Raw genomic sequence first — 15,292 nt, 5'->3', positions numbered from 1 at the left:
GTGGTTCCTACACCATGCCGACCCACCGATTGGTCTCACACCCCTCTCTCTCTCTCTCTCTCTCTCTCTCGCTCTCATATTGATTGAATCAGTGATGTAGAGTGGAGCCGTCGAGATTCGTACGTGCACGGATCTTAAAGCATCATCAATGGATGTGAGTAATTCTTCTCCCGCTCTCTCTTCCCAGCCGCGGAAGTAAGTCGATGGGCTAAAATGTCAAACGGGCCACAAACACAGACGCCCGAGTCGCACCCGCGCCGCACAGCCCTCGGACAACGCAGGGGTCCCACACTTTGACCTAGAAGCTGGTAGAAGAAAAGGACACGCAGCGCAACGACGCGACGCGTGCGCAACGAACGGTCCGCAGAAACCGTTAAAAACATCTAACGTCTATCCGATCCGATACGACACGATACAAACAGCGTTACGAACGATGAAAACGGCCGCTCCGCTGGGCTTCCCGTCACGAGTAATAATGGCAGTCATTGATGCAGAGAAGGAAGTAACAGCAGCAGGGGAGCCGATCCGCCTCGAGCGAATCCGATCTTTTAGTCTTCCTCTTGGTGGTGGATTCGATTACTCTCCTTGGTGGCCATCTCTTCTCTCGATGGTGTTGGCTCGAGAGACCGTACGCCGTGCTGCCGGGGCATCGATTTGGATGAACTGAATCTCCGGGATCGTGGAGCGCATTGATGGGCTTTGAGGCGGAAACCTTCCAAGTTTGCCCTCTTGATCGGCTACCGGATAAAGGTGAGCGGGGAGGAATGATGGCACGGAGATTTTATCTTGGTTCTCTTTCCTATTATGATTTCGAGGATGGGAGATGAAGAGATTGAATGTATGTACAGAAAGGGATCTCCTTCCCGCTGATTCTACTGCTAATCCTGTTCTTGTTTGGTTCTGTGTTCTTCTTCTTCTTCGTTTAACGCTTATGGTCTTTATCTGTGAAGAACACAATAGAGGCAAGAAGTAGAGAGGCGAGTGAGAACGAGGCTTGATAGATTCGTGGAGTATATAAAAAGGGAAAAGAATGTGCACTAGTGGGCGAAAGCACTCGAATCTGCAGTCTTTCCTCGCTCACATAACGCCTTCGGTGCCTGCTTATCCTCTTCCAAAGGTGCGCTTTCTTTTTCCACTTGGCTTTGATTCGTGCGAATTATTCTGTTAAATGGTTGCAAAATTTGGTTCGTTTTTGAGTTGTCCTATTGTCATGGTAGAAAATTAACAGGTGTATTGAAAAGTTCCAATGTTTGTTGTTCTGAACGCGAAGTCATGAACCTTTATCTTACTTTAGTATATGATCTTGGATATTATCTGTCTCCAGATTTGAATGGGTTGGTTTATCTGAATGGTTCTTTATATACATGCAAATGGAAAATTTGCTTAGTTGACTGAAATAAACACGTCATTGATGGTTTGAATTTGCTTTACTTTTTTATTTCTTGATCCCCAGCATAGTCTTTATTCGTATGCTGAAATTGTGATACAAACCAGCATTTTGATAGATACTCTTAGTCTAAAATATAGAGATTGGCAGATAGGAAGAATGTTGATATCAGGAAATTAAAACTCGTGCTTTGGGTTCTAAGTTAGGTTTGTAGATTTTTTTTTTTTTCTTGTTGTAGATCTAGTAGCATTTTGTTTGCTTCTTTCCAATTTCCATATTTTTTTACTGTAACAGCTTCTTTATATTTTTTTTGTTAACATCGGTTGACTCCCACCGATTGTTTTGATGACACTTGAAACTTCTGATATAATAACACAGACATGCATGCGTGATCTGAATAACCTCTGGCAACCTGTGGGCAAGGAGAAGGCTGAGTATTTCACTCTAGGAGACCTCTGGGAACAGTATAGTGAGTGGAGTGCTTATGGAGCTGCGGTTCCAATCATCCTCGACAACCATGAAACTGTACTCCAGTACTATGTTCCATACCTATCTGCTATCCAAATATACACCAATAAGTCTCTTCCTTGTTTGAGGTCAGTGGAAAATTCCATTATGGCTCTGTGATGCTTCACGTCATGCAAATTTTGGGGAACCATAACGTGAGCTGTTGTTGACTTTATCATGCAGGATGTTGCTGGAAGAGAGCGAGAGTGAATCTTTTAGTGATGACAGTGAGAGTGACAAGATGTCAAAGTCGTGGGATGCATTGTCAGAAGATTCCATGATTAGCCAGGACAGTTCATTGCCAGGAAAGGAAATCCTGGGTCAAATTTACCTTCAATATGTAGAGTATGGTTCCCCTTATAAAAGGATGCCCCTCGTGGACAAGGTAAAAATTTGTGCGCTACTTATTCTTGTTGTGTCATGGCTGATTCCACTTCGACAAGTTGCAACTGGAGTGTGTTTAACCCACTTAACTATAGGTATTCATTTTTTCTAAATAGGTAAATGAACTGGCGCAACACTTTCCCGGTTTGATGTCATTCAAAAGTGTGGAAATGTCACCTGCTAGCTGGATGTCTGTTGCCTGGTATGTACATTTCTCTCCTTTGATATTTGGAATACTTGGAAGTCTCTAGAAACACTTGGCTTATTGGGATCATTTGTAATCCTGTGGTGGAGTTATCAATAGCATCTACTTCAGTACATTGGATAATGAGTGCATAACATTCAAGCCAATCTGTTGAATTTTACTTGAGAATTGATCACTATGAACATATTTTATCTGGCAGTTTCTGGTTGGAGTTATCAAGCTAAGAAATATATGCTTCCGTTTCTGTTTGTTCTTTTGCACCACATAGAGATGGCTATTTTTCTATTCTAATTCATACTGTATATGTTGCAAAATCAGGTACCCTATTTATCCCATTCCAATGCGAAATGTTCAGGATTTGTCGGCATGCTTTCTGACTTATCATACTATCTCTGCATCTTTCCAAGGTCTGTATTTTTCTGGAAATCATGAGATGGTCAAAGCACTTCATGCACTTCTTATGTAAATTTATTGTTTTTAATTGTTGTTGTCAGTCGTTTGGAAGATAACACCTTGTGAACAAGAAACCTTTCCTGGCATTTTGATTGGTATCATTTAAATAAAAAAATACACTATTATGCTAGCTTATCTGCAAATATATCATGATAAAAATAACACATAGTAAGTATTACACGTATAAGAGGAGAGGCAGGTGGATGGGCGGCGGTGATCGGAAGACGGTGCTCCACGTCAAGAAGATGAATCACGAGACCTGAAGAATCGGGTCTTTTAAACTAAACATCCTTTCTTTTAATCGAATCGGACTGGACTGCTCGAAACAGTGATTCACTTGTGATACATGTTCATTGTTTTGGGAATAATTTTCTTCTCTTCTTCTATTAAATAGAGCAACATGCTTACACCTTCTGATTGCTTTTCTGCAAATCTAGTGTAGCAACATGTTTCTCATAAAACATTAAATTAAATCATTGTCATAAGCTAGTGTTCTTTTTTATATACTAGCTGCCTTCATAGATTCTATGACACAAGATAGCTAATAAATTTTACAACAACAACAATGTCGTAATGTCTCAACTATTTGGGCTTCAGCAAGAGGGACCTTTAGCTGCCATTGAACTAATTAAAAAAAAAATCACATTCTTACTTAAATTAAGAGAACATAGATTTTTTTATAGCTAACAACTTTTATTTTACTAACTGTATCTATTTGTTTGATGCTTATACATTGTAGAAGTGGGATCATCTATGATTGGATGTTCTGTTAGAAGACATGAATTTTGACTTTAAAGATGGATTATAATCCCAAACATGCTTGATGTCCTTTAATTTGCATAGGGTTTTTGTTAATTTGAGTATCATACATGTCACTTTTTTGCATTTGTCAACCTAATCGAGCAATTTCAATAGTGTTGCTCGTCTTACTAACTTTTCTTGTTATGTGGCACTCTTGCAGATAATGTTGTACCTGGGGACAGTGCAAAAGACTACTGTCCCATGGTAGCTAAAACAAATAAATGGGAGCAAAAGAAAGGGAGCAACTCTGTTACTCTTTCACCATTTGGTCTATCCACCTACAAAATGCAGGGAAGCATATGGAGAAACCCGGACACTTCAGATACCGAGATGATGGACAACCTTTACAATGCTGCACAATCCTGGTTGATGCAGCTTAGAGTTGAACACCATGACTTTGAGTTCTTTGCCACTCACTGATTGTAAATATTCCTCCTCAAAGTAAGTTTCTGCATACCACAACAGCATCGCCCTGCTGGATAACTCTAAGCTTCAGAGTAGGTTGAAGGGTTGTGGTGAATCCAACCTTTGCTTCTTGACCAAAAAGAGCAGATGCCATACTGAACCTGAGTGTAGGTTTTAGTCATAAACCTTTAGTTCACCTTTATGCTAAGGAGTTGATGTTTGTTGTTTTGACATTTTGGTTTGCCTTTGTGATGAGGAGGCTTCCTCCTCAGCCTGGAAATGAGAAGAAAGAAATCTTCAGTTGTGTCTGGCATCTGCTAATTATGTTTTTGTTCTGCAAATGTTATCTTGGTGGTCATTTTTCTCATGTTGTTTTTGTGTAGAGAAGAGGGTCAAAGTAGATATGAAGGCTTAAACCACATATTCCTTCCATTATCTTCCTCATCCCAACTGTATATAGAAACAAACAGATTGGTATTGCAAATAACAAGAAATCACAAGTTTTGATTTGCATCAGCTGCCTCTCTGCTTGTTTAAAGCATGAAATCCATGGAAAACATAAAACTGAAAGGAAACAGGGTTCTCTGGTTCCCAGCTCATTATGACTAGTAGTAATTTGCCTGAAAACAGCAGGCAGAGCTTGGGCTAATCGTTGTTACTACAAAACTCACAAGCAATAAATTCACAGCAAAATCCGCAGCAAGACGAGCCGCAGCCATTCTCTCGCATTATGCATGAATTATTTCACGATGCAGATCTTTATGACAGAAGCAACACCGATGCGGTGTAGTGCAACGATGGAATCACCTGGCTTGCAGAGTCGTTTATCCACTGCCGCCTTGAGTGCTGCCTGCAGGATCATCTCTGTGGACTCGGAATCGGTAGCCTTGGCAGAACCCTCCGCCAGCAGCGGAACAAGACCCCGATAAATGAGGCTGTGCCTTGCGGGACTCTCGTCGCTCACAGTCCAGTCGAATGAGTCTGTCGTCAGCACTGGAACCACCACAGACAGGATCGGAACTCTAGGCCGGTACTTGGCCACCAGCTTGGCCGTGGTGCCACCACGAGTCAAGACGACGATCAATGTGGCCTTGGCCTTGTTAGCTGTGCGGACTGCCGATGATGCAAGGCTCTCCAATGGGCTCATAGGAAGAGGAGCAGACCTTATCATCTCCTTAAAGATGGCATCATTGTCAAGGGAGGATTCTGCCTCAATGCATATCCGAGCCATGATCTTTACCGCAATCTCTGGGTATGCACCAGCCGCACTTTCACCGCTGAGCATGACACAGTCTGTGCCATCCAGAACGGCATTTGCAACATCGGTGGCCTCGGCTCGTGTGGGACGAGGGGACTTGATCATGGATTCCAGCATTTGAGTGGCCGTGACAACAGGTTTGCCAGCAAGATTGCATTTGTAGATCATCATCTTTTGGGCGAGGAAGATTTTCTCAATCGGTATCTCCATCCCAAGATCACCTCGGGCAACCATGAAGGCATCTGTCTCTCTCAGTATATCATCGAAATTGATCACACCCTCCTGGTTCTCAACCTACATGAACCAATAGCAACATCAAATATGTGAATCATTGTGATTTTTAAGCATGAAAATTATGAAGCCAAGAACTTCCAGCATTAAGCTCAGGGGATCACTAAATCATCAGTCCAAGACTTCCCTAAGAAGGAACAACATAATGCTTAAGCAACTCTCTGCACCAATAAATCGTTAGAATTTCTACTGCAAGTTCCTATGCAAGCGAATTAAAACCAGCACTAGAAGCAAGAAATCTAAAAAATCTGTAAGTTTGTAGCTTGGTGTTCACACACCTAAATGACTAGAGATACATATGCATTTGCAAGAATGACTAAAGTCAACGATTAATGCTTTGGAAATAAATGAGGCAAAACAGACCAGACTGATAAAAATATGAAGAGGGTTTGGGTTTGAAATGCTGACCTTTGACATTAACTTTATGTTTTTTGTGTGAGACCCTAGAACTTCTCGAACAGTAACAAGATCTGAACCTTTACGGACAAAGGACAGGGCGATCATATCAATTTTGTTGGGAACACCCCATCCTAGGATGTCTTCCTTATCCTTCTCTGTCAGTGTGGGGAGATCCACCACGACACCAGGTAAATTGACATTCTTCCTCTCACCTAACTTTGCAGTATTCTCACAACGGCATCTTACAGTTCCAGCATCTGGGTCACATGACAGCACAGTCATGGTTATCGTACCATCTGAACACAATATGGTGTTTCCAGGTTTCAAGTCTACAGGAAGCTTCTTATAACTCATAGAAATCATGTTTTCATCGCCCTTGATGCTGTAATCAGTGCTGATTGTGATTTCATGACCCTCCGTAAGTTGGATAGGTTTTCCATCCTTCAGGAAGCCAGTGCGAATCTCAGGCCCCTGCGATAACACAGACAAGTTAGTATGAACTATGCAGATTAATTAATGAAGTGAAAAACAAAACATAATATAGCTTGCAGAAAGAACATTAAAAAAATTCAATATTTCCTTTTCATTCATTTCGATCCTCAAGCCTATAATTTGATTCATTAGCATTTGTTTTCCTGTGGTGACTAACATTACTCAAATTCTGTTATAAACTAATCAGAACATAACTCTATAACAAATTACAAGTAGACATGGAGTTCTACATTAACCAACACAAACCTCTAACCCTGACAAGAGGTAAGCCTCTGGGAAAAAGATTTAAAAGTAAAACAATTTTTGAAAAATTCAATCCCCTTGTTCTCTTAACTGGAAGTTAATAGGGGACCCTAATTGCAAAGTAAAGCCTGGGGAGAGAACAGAAACAAATGCTCACTGCTCAACAATAAACAATAGAGCTATTTAATTGGAATAGAGCAAGATGGAGTCATGTTCAGATCTCTAAGATGGCAGCACATAAATAGCATCACTAAAACCTGGAAAGAAGTTTGAGACTTTGAGTAATCCCTAAACTACGCTTATCAAGAAAATTAGGGTAAGACAAGGCTTTGTAATATCACTAGCTCCATTAATAACTCGATTATGATCAAGGTTAGCAATAACTTATCAAGTAGATCATCCACCTAATTAAACACAACAATCAGTCAATCTGATATTGTAAAGAAAATAATAGGTGGTATGGGAATCAGAGACAAAACAGATGTCAACTAGAACATCCTACAGTCAAGTAATTTCAACTTGATAATGTGTCATTAGCCCCATTGATGAGCATAATTCTCAAACAATGTTCCACAATCAGTTAAACATGTAGCCCCTTGAGACTAAAAGTTATTAGATCTAATCCAGTCATTAGATCTGTGTCTAACACTGACAGGACAAATTATATTTTGCTTAGTCAGTCAAGCTGAAAAATTATGAGCTATACAGTTATTTTAAAGGATTCAAGGGAGAACTTCAGACAATAGGACTTTCGGCAACAGCGGTAGAACAAGTATACTACTATACTGTGGATAGATGAGAAAACAGATCTCTCGTGTGAAGAAAAAGGTTTCAAATGAAGCTATATGATGTGACAGTTTGAAATCCAGATGTATCTTCTAATTAATTGAATGTTCTTTTAAATCTCACTTATGGAAGCATATTTTCCTCCTGATTGGTGGTTGACTAAAAAAGGGCTCCTCGAACAGATCATTTGCCTCAAGTCTCCAATAGAGAACCACCCACAAGATTTTGGTGCATTTGAATAGTAGTGGTAGCAATTGAAATGATGAAGCATATTTATTTTGTCAAAGTAGACCTTTTACTTCTAACAGTTAAACTAAGCTCAATGATCTGCACTTAGCAAGCAAGCCCAGAAGATTCCAAATATCCAATCAATATGCATGACAAATAGTATAACCCAAACATATATAAATATATATGTAAATATATATGCATACATTATATACATACATACATTATATATATATATATATATATATATATATATATATATATATATATATATATATATTTATATAAAGAAGAGGTAAAATGCATTTGTGAACTTAAACATACAAACTATGTATAAGTATGTAAAATGCTAACACAAACAAAGCACATAAAAAATCTGCTATTTTTTTCATACCTACTTTGCAATCTCAACCGCAAAAAGATCCAACGTTAGTTGAGATTCCCACAAATGCTTCCAGGGAAGTAAAGGTAAGCAATTAAAAACAGAGCAGAAAGAATGTTCAAGGCGCAACAAGACACAGTACAATCTTGTTTCAAGGACGTTTGCATGGAGATTATAGAAGGCTAAATCCCTCTTATGGGAGACTCAAATAAACTCAATCAACATGCATTGTGATGCTAGATCCCTACAATGCAGGGTGGCATTGCTCATGACATTGGTAGCAATATGACCAAAACGGATGCAAGATGGCATCTTCCATCATAGTGCTGTCGTGATGGACATGCTGCAACATCCATCATGACAACCTCGGATTTGCATCAAAATATCTGGCAACATCCATCGGTTTTAGGGCATTTGATACCATATAGATCTCATACAACAACACCTAACGATACCAAATGAGACCTTTTGTGCAATATACTCTTTCCGATCGAAATCAACACAAATAGGATGGATTGTTAGAGAAACGAGGACGACCTTGGTATCGAGCATGACGGCGCACAAGATCTGGGTGTTGTGCATGGCGATCCTGAGGTTTTCCAGGGTCTCCTGGTGGTACTCGTGCGTCCCGTGCGAGAAGTTGAACCTGGCAACGTTCATGCCGGCCCTGAGCAGCTTCTCCAGCATCGGCACCGACCTCGACGCCGGCCCGAGCGTGCACACGATCTTCGTCTTCGGCAAGCACCCATCGCTGGGCAGCTCCTTCAGGATGCCCTCGATGTCGATGTTCGCCATCCCGGCAAGGAATCCCTAGACGAAATAACACGTAAATGAAACACACGATAGTCTCCAACTCGACGGCGGCAAAAAACCCGGCAGCGTTCGAGATCAAATTGATCGGAAAGATCAAAAGGAGTAGAAATGAAACCTAGATTCGATCGCGTCCTCCTCCCCCTCCCTCTCTTCTTGAGCTCGGTCAGTTAGCGAAGCGCGCCTTCACCGCGGCTTGGGGCGTCATTTAAGCTGGCGTGGGCGACGTGCCTGCGAGAGGAGAGGGGCACATCAGCCGTCGGATGCGCGAGATGTGCGGTCAGATGTGCACCGTCACGAGGGGCAGGTGAAGGAGGAAGTGGCGGAGAATCTGAAATAAGCTGTTCCACTCGTGCGTCTCCACCCACGAACGTACCCGCCTCGTGATTGTCGAGAATGAGGGATGGAAGAGGGGCCGAGGGGGGGACGACGCCCATGGTGTTGCGCGACGGCTGGTGGGCGGCGCGTGGGTTTTGAATGAGAGCGGAGGGAGGCCGCTGGAATTAGGCTGAGAATTGCGGCGAGCAGTCGGCGAAGATGACTACTTTCCTGTGGGTCTGCGCCTCGTGACAGGGACGATTCCTTCGTTCGATGCCCGGCAATGATGGGACACGGTGCGTGCACGAAAATTAGCGCAGGCACTGGTGATCAAATTACATATACACCCCTAAAAAATTTAAAGATTTTCGTTTTTTATAATTTAAGTATATTCCTGCAAATGTCATTGTAACAGTTATTCTAATATTAGAATTCGATTGCAATCATGACAGATGTTAATTAATGAGAATGACATATATAAATTTAAATGTTTAAAAAATTATAAGTCGAATTTTTGTTTTTTAGAAGGTATGTATATGCAATAGTAAAATTTAGAGAGGTAAATATGTTATTTTCAAACGTTGGGAAGGATGCATAAGTAAAACAGCTATTATATTATTGGTATACATATGTAGTGTGCGAGAGGCCGTCAAGATTCTAACGGCGAGATTTTCTGGACCCACAGTTCGGGAGTCTACGACGACCAGGGCAGGGAACAGGATCCTAGCTGTTGAAATGGACGCCGCGTGTAATGCCATCTAGGGACCCACCAAGAGCAGCTCAAATATTGCAGCCTAAAAAAAGTGCTGTGGCTGACATCGAATACCAAATCCGAATCTGACTCTGACTGATTAATTAGGTAACAGAATTTGCACCCAAATTAATTCGGCATCAAAATTAATTGACTATAATTTTTTACTCGATTATACTAAACTATAATATAAAAATAACGCCATCGATTGATAACTAAGAAATTTATGGTAAAAAAATCATGAGAAAATTAATTGATAAAATTGAATTTTTTTTTCATGCTGACGAGTACTTTTTATAAATTTTCTCCACAAAACATTTCAGAAAAAAATATTTTAAAAATATAATAATGTCAATCTATTTTATATTTTTCATTGAATATACTCAATGACAGAATAAGAGACGTACTTGATCTCACATAGTAGAGGGATATTTTATCTTAGAGATGAACAACTTTGCTTGCTGCATCTGTTCTCCAAGGAATCTAACATTCTAACAAAGATATCTGTGGTTTAGTTCAGGTGAGACAGCTAAATGCTACTGAATACATCCACAGATGTCTTAGAGATGATTAACTTTGATTACTTGCTGCATCCACAGATGTCTTGGCTTAGAACAGTGGTTAATCTAACAATCTTAGCACACAGATAAACCACTGTTCTAAGCCCAAGTCACAAGCTCCAAGGATGTGCAATTTAAATGGCTGTGGACATTTTTCATGACAACAGTTTGTATAAATTCTTGATTCTCTTTACCTTCCATTTATATCAGACTATTATTTCCCAGATCATTAGCCTAGAATTTAAGAGATCTACCATATTTGATGCTATCCACCATGATACATTTCATCTTAGAAAAACTAGGTGTTGTGGTAAACAACCTTGAGCTGTGGCCTCGGGGCCGATGCGGCTCGGTTCGGGTCCGGAGGACGGGGGATTTTCCGCGGTCTTCGGGTCCGGCAAGGTGGTCTGAGGCGGTGGTTCGATCGGGACGGGGTTACCGTTTCCTCCGGGAGGTGGCTATTCGCTTGGGTGCCTAGTGGGAAGTCGTCATCTTCGCACCTGCACAAAGGTCGGGTCGGGGTGCTCAGCCTGACCCTTCCGACAATCAAGTTAGTTGATGTGAAGGGGGTTTCAGATGAAGAAGTCTTTTTGTGTATCCTCCTCTCCTTTCCGTTCAGAATGCGAGGGTATTTATAGGGAAGCTTATTGTTTCCTGATGTGCCCGCTTGCAAGGGGCAGGTCGGTAGCGTCTGACATTTGTGTTGGCATGACGTGAAGAACCGAGCCTGAGCAGGCGTTAATGCGCCTCGATCGACGTTCTGATCCATTTGACCAGGTGCTGTTACGTCGATCGAGGCGTGAGGCGTCATCTGACGTCAGTCGAGTCTTATCATAATTACTATCCTCGTTAGGAGAGGCTATTCAAAACAACGTATGATATACAACTAATTGAGAATATAAATTAAGACAATGATGCACATGGTCAACTTGGAAATAAGTATAGTTCCTAGTCATACCAGACAGAAGAGAAAGAGGTAGGCACAGGCTTACCAGCACTTCAGTCTCTTCTCTGGGACATCATTTCTGGTGAATTCACTAGTCTTCTGGTTAAAGCTGCTGCTGAAACACTGTTGCTGGAATGAACAGCTTCTTAATCTTGAGTGAACACCACATGACCAGGTTAAAGAGTTTGCAACAAAAAAGTTGTGATATTCTATCTCTTAGTTCAGCATGTCAGTAGCAAGAAGTTTACTGCATGTTCACAGGCAAGAATAAGTTGAACAATGAAAATCATTAGAAGATTGCTTTCCCTTCTAATAGATTATCTAAAAATGATTACACATTCCTTTTATGACATATTTTGGCTCAGTCATCGATCGACATCACACGTCACGTCGCAATCAATATCAGAATTCAACGTCGCAAGCTATCAGAACCTCGTGACACACGTCAAGCTAGGTTTCGTACCAAGACACTGTGCGATACGATTATCCCGAGGTCTCGAGGCGGTACCATCTGATGCCGCTCAGGCATCCCCCAAGACACCAACTCGTCAGAAAAGTCGTCTCATCCCACAAGGGTCAGCGGCCACACCGAATCAAGGTGCAACCAATCATCACACAATAATATATAAACTCATGGTCGACGCCCGGCCAAGAGGGAGAAAAAACTCGATATTAAATACTCTACTAACTTGCTCATCGGAAGGGCCAAAGTCGGGAAGCACCCGATGAAGGCCATTTTACAGAAAGGCGGATACCCCCGAGCAGCGAGCGTCTCGACCCAAGAGATACATTCCATCGCACAAAGAAGAACAGTGAGCCGGCCCGGATCCCAACCAACGCCGACCTACATTCCTTCTCGAGGGTGCGCCCACCTTATCATCCTACTCACCCCGCAAGAAGCTCCCAACATCGAACTGCGGATCTAACCGTGCTGACTCATCAATCATGGTACTTTTGTTCACTGACACCTTTAAAAATTGGATAACATCAGCATGAAATTGGACTATTAATTAATATTATACTTTTGAATGTTAAAATCTGGAATACCCAAATTATTGATCGGAACATTTGATTATCCTATAATCACTCCAATGATGATATATTATGACATTTCAAATCAACCCAGAAAATATCATATTTCAAATATTTTATAAATATCAATAAGATAACACTTGGGTCCGAAATATGACATCTTATGGGTCGATCAATAGATGATAAATTTTGAGTTATTACATAATCTATATAATCCTAAGAATATTAAATTATACTATAAATTAAAAAATTATTTATCATCTCTTTTTTATCTTTAAATAATTTCATTTTATCATCTATCATCATTTTACATCGCCTTCCAAAAAGGAGAAAAAAAGATAAAAGATAAAAAAAAAAATTGAGGAAGAAGTGCAAAGGATTTCACTGACATTAGCTACAAAAGTAATATATATATATATATATATAGGTAAAAATAAAAAAAATATTAAATCTAAGTTATAATTCAAGGGCACATACATCTATTTTCAAATGAATAATTTAAGAATATTCAAATTTATTAATATGATATTATAAATAATAAAAATGTTAGTATATAGTAATCTGCTATTTCTTTCCTGCATGAGTATGGCTCTACTTTCTTTGCACTCAACTTCAGTAATGGTTGTGCCATCTGACTTAGTGTTTTAATATTAGTCTAATAGTTGTATATTAGATGCAGTTACTGAGGGTGAAACCACATCTAGTTATTTTTTATATAAAATATTAGATCAAGTTATAAATGGTAAGAATTTAAAATTTCATCCAATAATTTTTTAATCTAAAATATTATTTAATAATAATTTATCTGACATACTTATCAAATATTAACTATTCAAAACTTTATTCCATAATTATATTAGTAGAGTGCACTACTTATCTACATTTCACTAAACCTTAAGTATTCATTTAATATGTTCTGAATAAAAATATACTTAAAAAATTATTTTGTAAAGTATATTTATGGAATCTCCAACTTAATGAGAATAAAACACATTCAACAACTTTTTGTCATCTATGGTAGTCGACGTAACTTGCATAATAAACATTTAGTGAATTTTATGTCTTCAATTAATAAAAAATAATGAAGAATTGAAAAGTTAAAATTCTTGGTGAGTTTAAGCATTTTAGTGTTATGATTCAAATCATTACTAGTGATAAAGTTATTTAGTTCCATATTAATTAAAGAGTATGAGAACCAAGAACTCGTAAATCTGTTGGGTGCAATTATAATAATTCTATCATCAATTTACCACATATTTCTCTGATATCTTAATATAATGCAAATATGACAATTATAGCGATTCTATCTATCATCAATTTATCACATATTTCTCCCTCTTTGTCATAAAAAAAGAAGAACGATTTAAGCATATTTCAAGCATAAGTATGATTCATGTCATTTTTCAATAATAAGTGATAGAATACCAATTATAAGAAACATGACATAAAGATAGTGTTTATTACATATTGCTCATCTTCATGATTGCCTTTTAAAGTTCAATGTGGGTACATTTATCGTTCAAAATTAATAATTTCTCACGTCCCTAATTTGCACGAATGACTAACCGATCAATAATTTCTTATCAATTAGACTTTTTTTAAGAAAATAAAACTATATTAGATTAGTCAGAGTAAAAAAAAAAGGGATATTTAAGGATGACTAAAAGCTACAATAACCATTTACTCTATAAAATTTGATAAGCAAGTACCGAGCAATAAACTAGGTTACATGTTGGATAATAACACTAGTCTACTTAGTATATAGAGATGAATACAATATAAGTTGGCCTTCTTCTAACTTTCTCTAATATGACATTGTTATATTTCAAATTAATCTATATGAATCTATTTTATACGATTAGGAAATGTCAATAAGTAAGATTTTATGAAAATAATTTTTTTTTTGTTATCATGAATAATAAGTACTATTTATAAAAAAAGAAGTTGATGAATTTGACCAATAATCCTTCAAAATGCGAAATTAGGTAACCTGTCTGCACACTTATTTTATTTTTCATATTATATATTTATTATTTATTACTACAAAACTTATTTATAGCATACCTATATTCTTTTTATTGAGACCTATTTTTTTATTATTCTTTTGAGGAACCAAGTAAACAATTTATATAAGTGTTAAAAATTAGTTTGTTCAAATTAAAGAAATTATAAAAATATAAAACTATATACATATATATATATATATACATATATATATATATATATATATATACATATGTATGTATATATATATATACATATATATATATATACATATATATATATATATATATATATATATATATATATACATATATATATATACATATATATATATATATATACACATATATATATATACACATATATATATATACACATATATATATATATACACATATATATATACACACATATATATATATACATATATATATATATATATACATATATATATATACATATATATATATATATATATACATATATATATATATACATATATATATATATACATATATATATATATATATACATATATATATATACATATATACATATATATATATACATATATATATATATATATATATATATATATATATATATATATATATATATATATATATATGCATCAAAATAGGTTTTAAATA

The 15,292-nt window shown here is 37.8% G+C and overlaps 2 protein-coding genes across 4 annotated transcripts; one reads left to right on the top strand and one right to left on the bottom strand.

The window, feature by feature from the left end:
- Positions 1–486: 486 nt before the first annotated feature.
- On the top strand, positions 487–4,446 carry LOC135586372 (uncharacterized). Of its 3 annotated transcripts, none has more exons than XM_065140777.1 (7): positions 487–750; positions 961–1,117; positions 1,766–1,983; positions 2,078–2,279; positions 2,395–2,480; positions 2,802–2,890; positions 3,898–4,446. In XM_065140777.1, the coding sequence occupies exons 2-7, from the start codon at positions 1,031–1,033 to the stop codon at positions 4,155–4,157; spliced, it is 942 nt and encodes a 313-aa protein (XP_064996849.1). In that variant the 5' UTR covers positions 487–750; positions 961–1,030; the 3' UTR covers positions 4,158–4,446. The 3 variants fall into 3 exon arrangements, with proteins under 3 accessions (XP_064996849.1, XP_064996847.1, XP_064996850.1); XM_065140775.1 differs by having other exon boundaries at positions 951–1,117; XM_065140778.1 differs by having other exon boundaries at positions 487–838; positions 951–1,117.
- A 151-nt stretch (positions 4,447–4,597) lies between these two features.
- Positions 4,598–9,305, bottom strand: LOC135632312 (pyruvate kinase, cytosolic isozyme-like). The gene is made up of 4 exons (XM_065140774.1): positions 9,150–9,305; positions 8,759–9,031; positions 6,100–6,561; positions 4,598–5,694 (listed from the first exon to the last, which is right to left on the bottom strand). Exons 2-4 carry the CDS (start codon positions 9,014–9,016, stop codon positions 4,882–4,884), a joined length of 1,533 nt encoding a protein of 510 aa, XP_064996846.1. The 5' UTR covers positions 9,017–9,031; positions 9,150–9,305; the 3' UTR covers positions 4,598–4,881.
- Between the last annotated feature and the right edge of the window lie 5,987 nt (positions 9,306–15,292).

Source organism: Musa acuminata, chromosome BXJ3-3, assembly GCF_036884655.1.
Source record: "Musa acuminata AAA Group cultivar baxijiao chromosome BXJ3-3, Cavendish_Baxijiao_AAA, whole genome shotgun sequence".
NCBI lineage: Eukaryota > Viridiplantae > Streptophyta > Magnoliopsida > Zingiberales > Musaceae > Musa > Musa acuminata.
This window is presented reverse-complemented; position numbering and strand designations above follow the sequence as displayed.

Bases quoted from the DNA above. Each gene is read 5' to 3' on its own strand.
- LOC135586372 (XM_065140777.1), top strand. From the start codon at position 1,031: ATGTGCACTAGTGGGCGAAAGCACTCGAATCTGCAGTCTTTCCTCGCT. The intron at 2,481-2,801 runs GTATGTACATTT...TTGCAAAATCAG, and splicing joins AGCTGGATGTCTGTTGCCTG to GTACCCTATTTATCCCATTC. The intron at 2,891-3,897 runs GTCTGTATTTTT...GCACTCTTGCAG, and splicing joins TATCTCTGCATCTTTCCAAG to ATAATGTTGTACCTGGGGAC.
- LOC135632312 (XM_065140774.1), bottom strand. From the start codon at position 9,016: ATGGCGAACATCGACATCGAGGGCATCCTGAAGGAGCTGCCCAGCGAT. The intron at 6,562-8,758 runs GTCGTCCTCGTT...GTGTTATCGCAG, and splicing joins CCGTCATGCTCGATACCAAG to GGGCCTGAGATTCGCACTGG. The intron at 5,695-6,099 runs GTCAGCATTTCA...TGGTTCATGTAG, and splicing joins ACATAAAGTTAATGTCAAAG to GTTGAGAACCAGGAGGGTGT.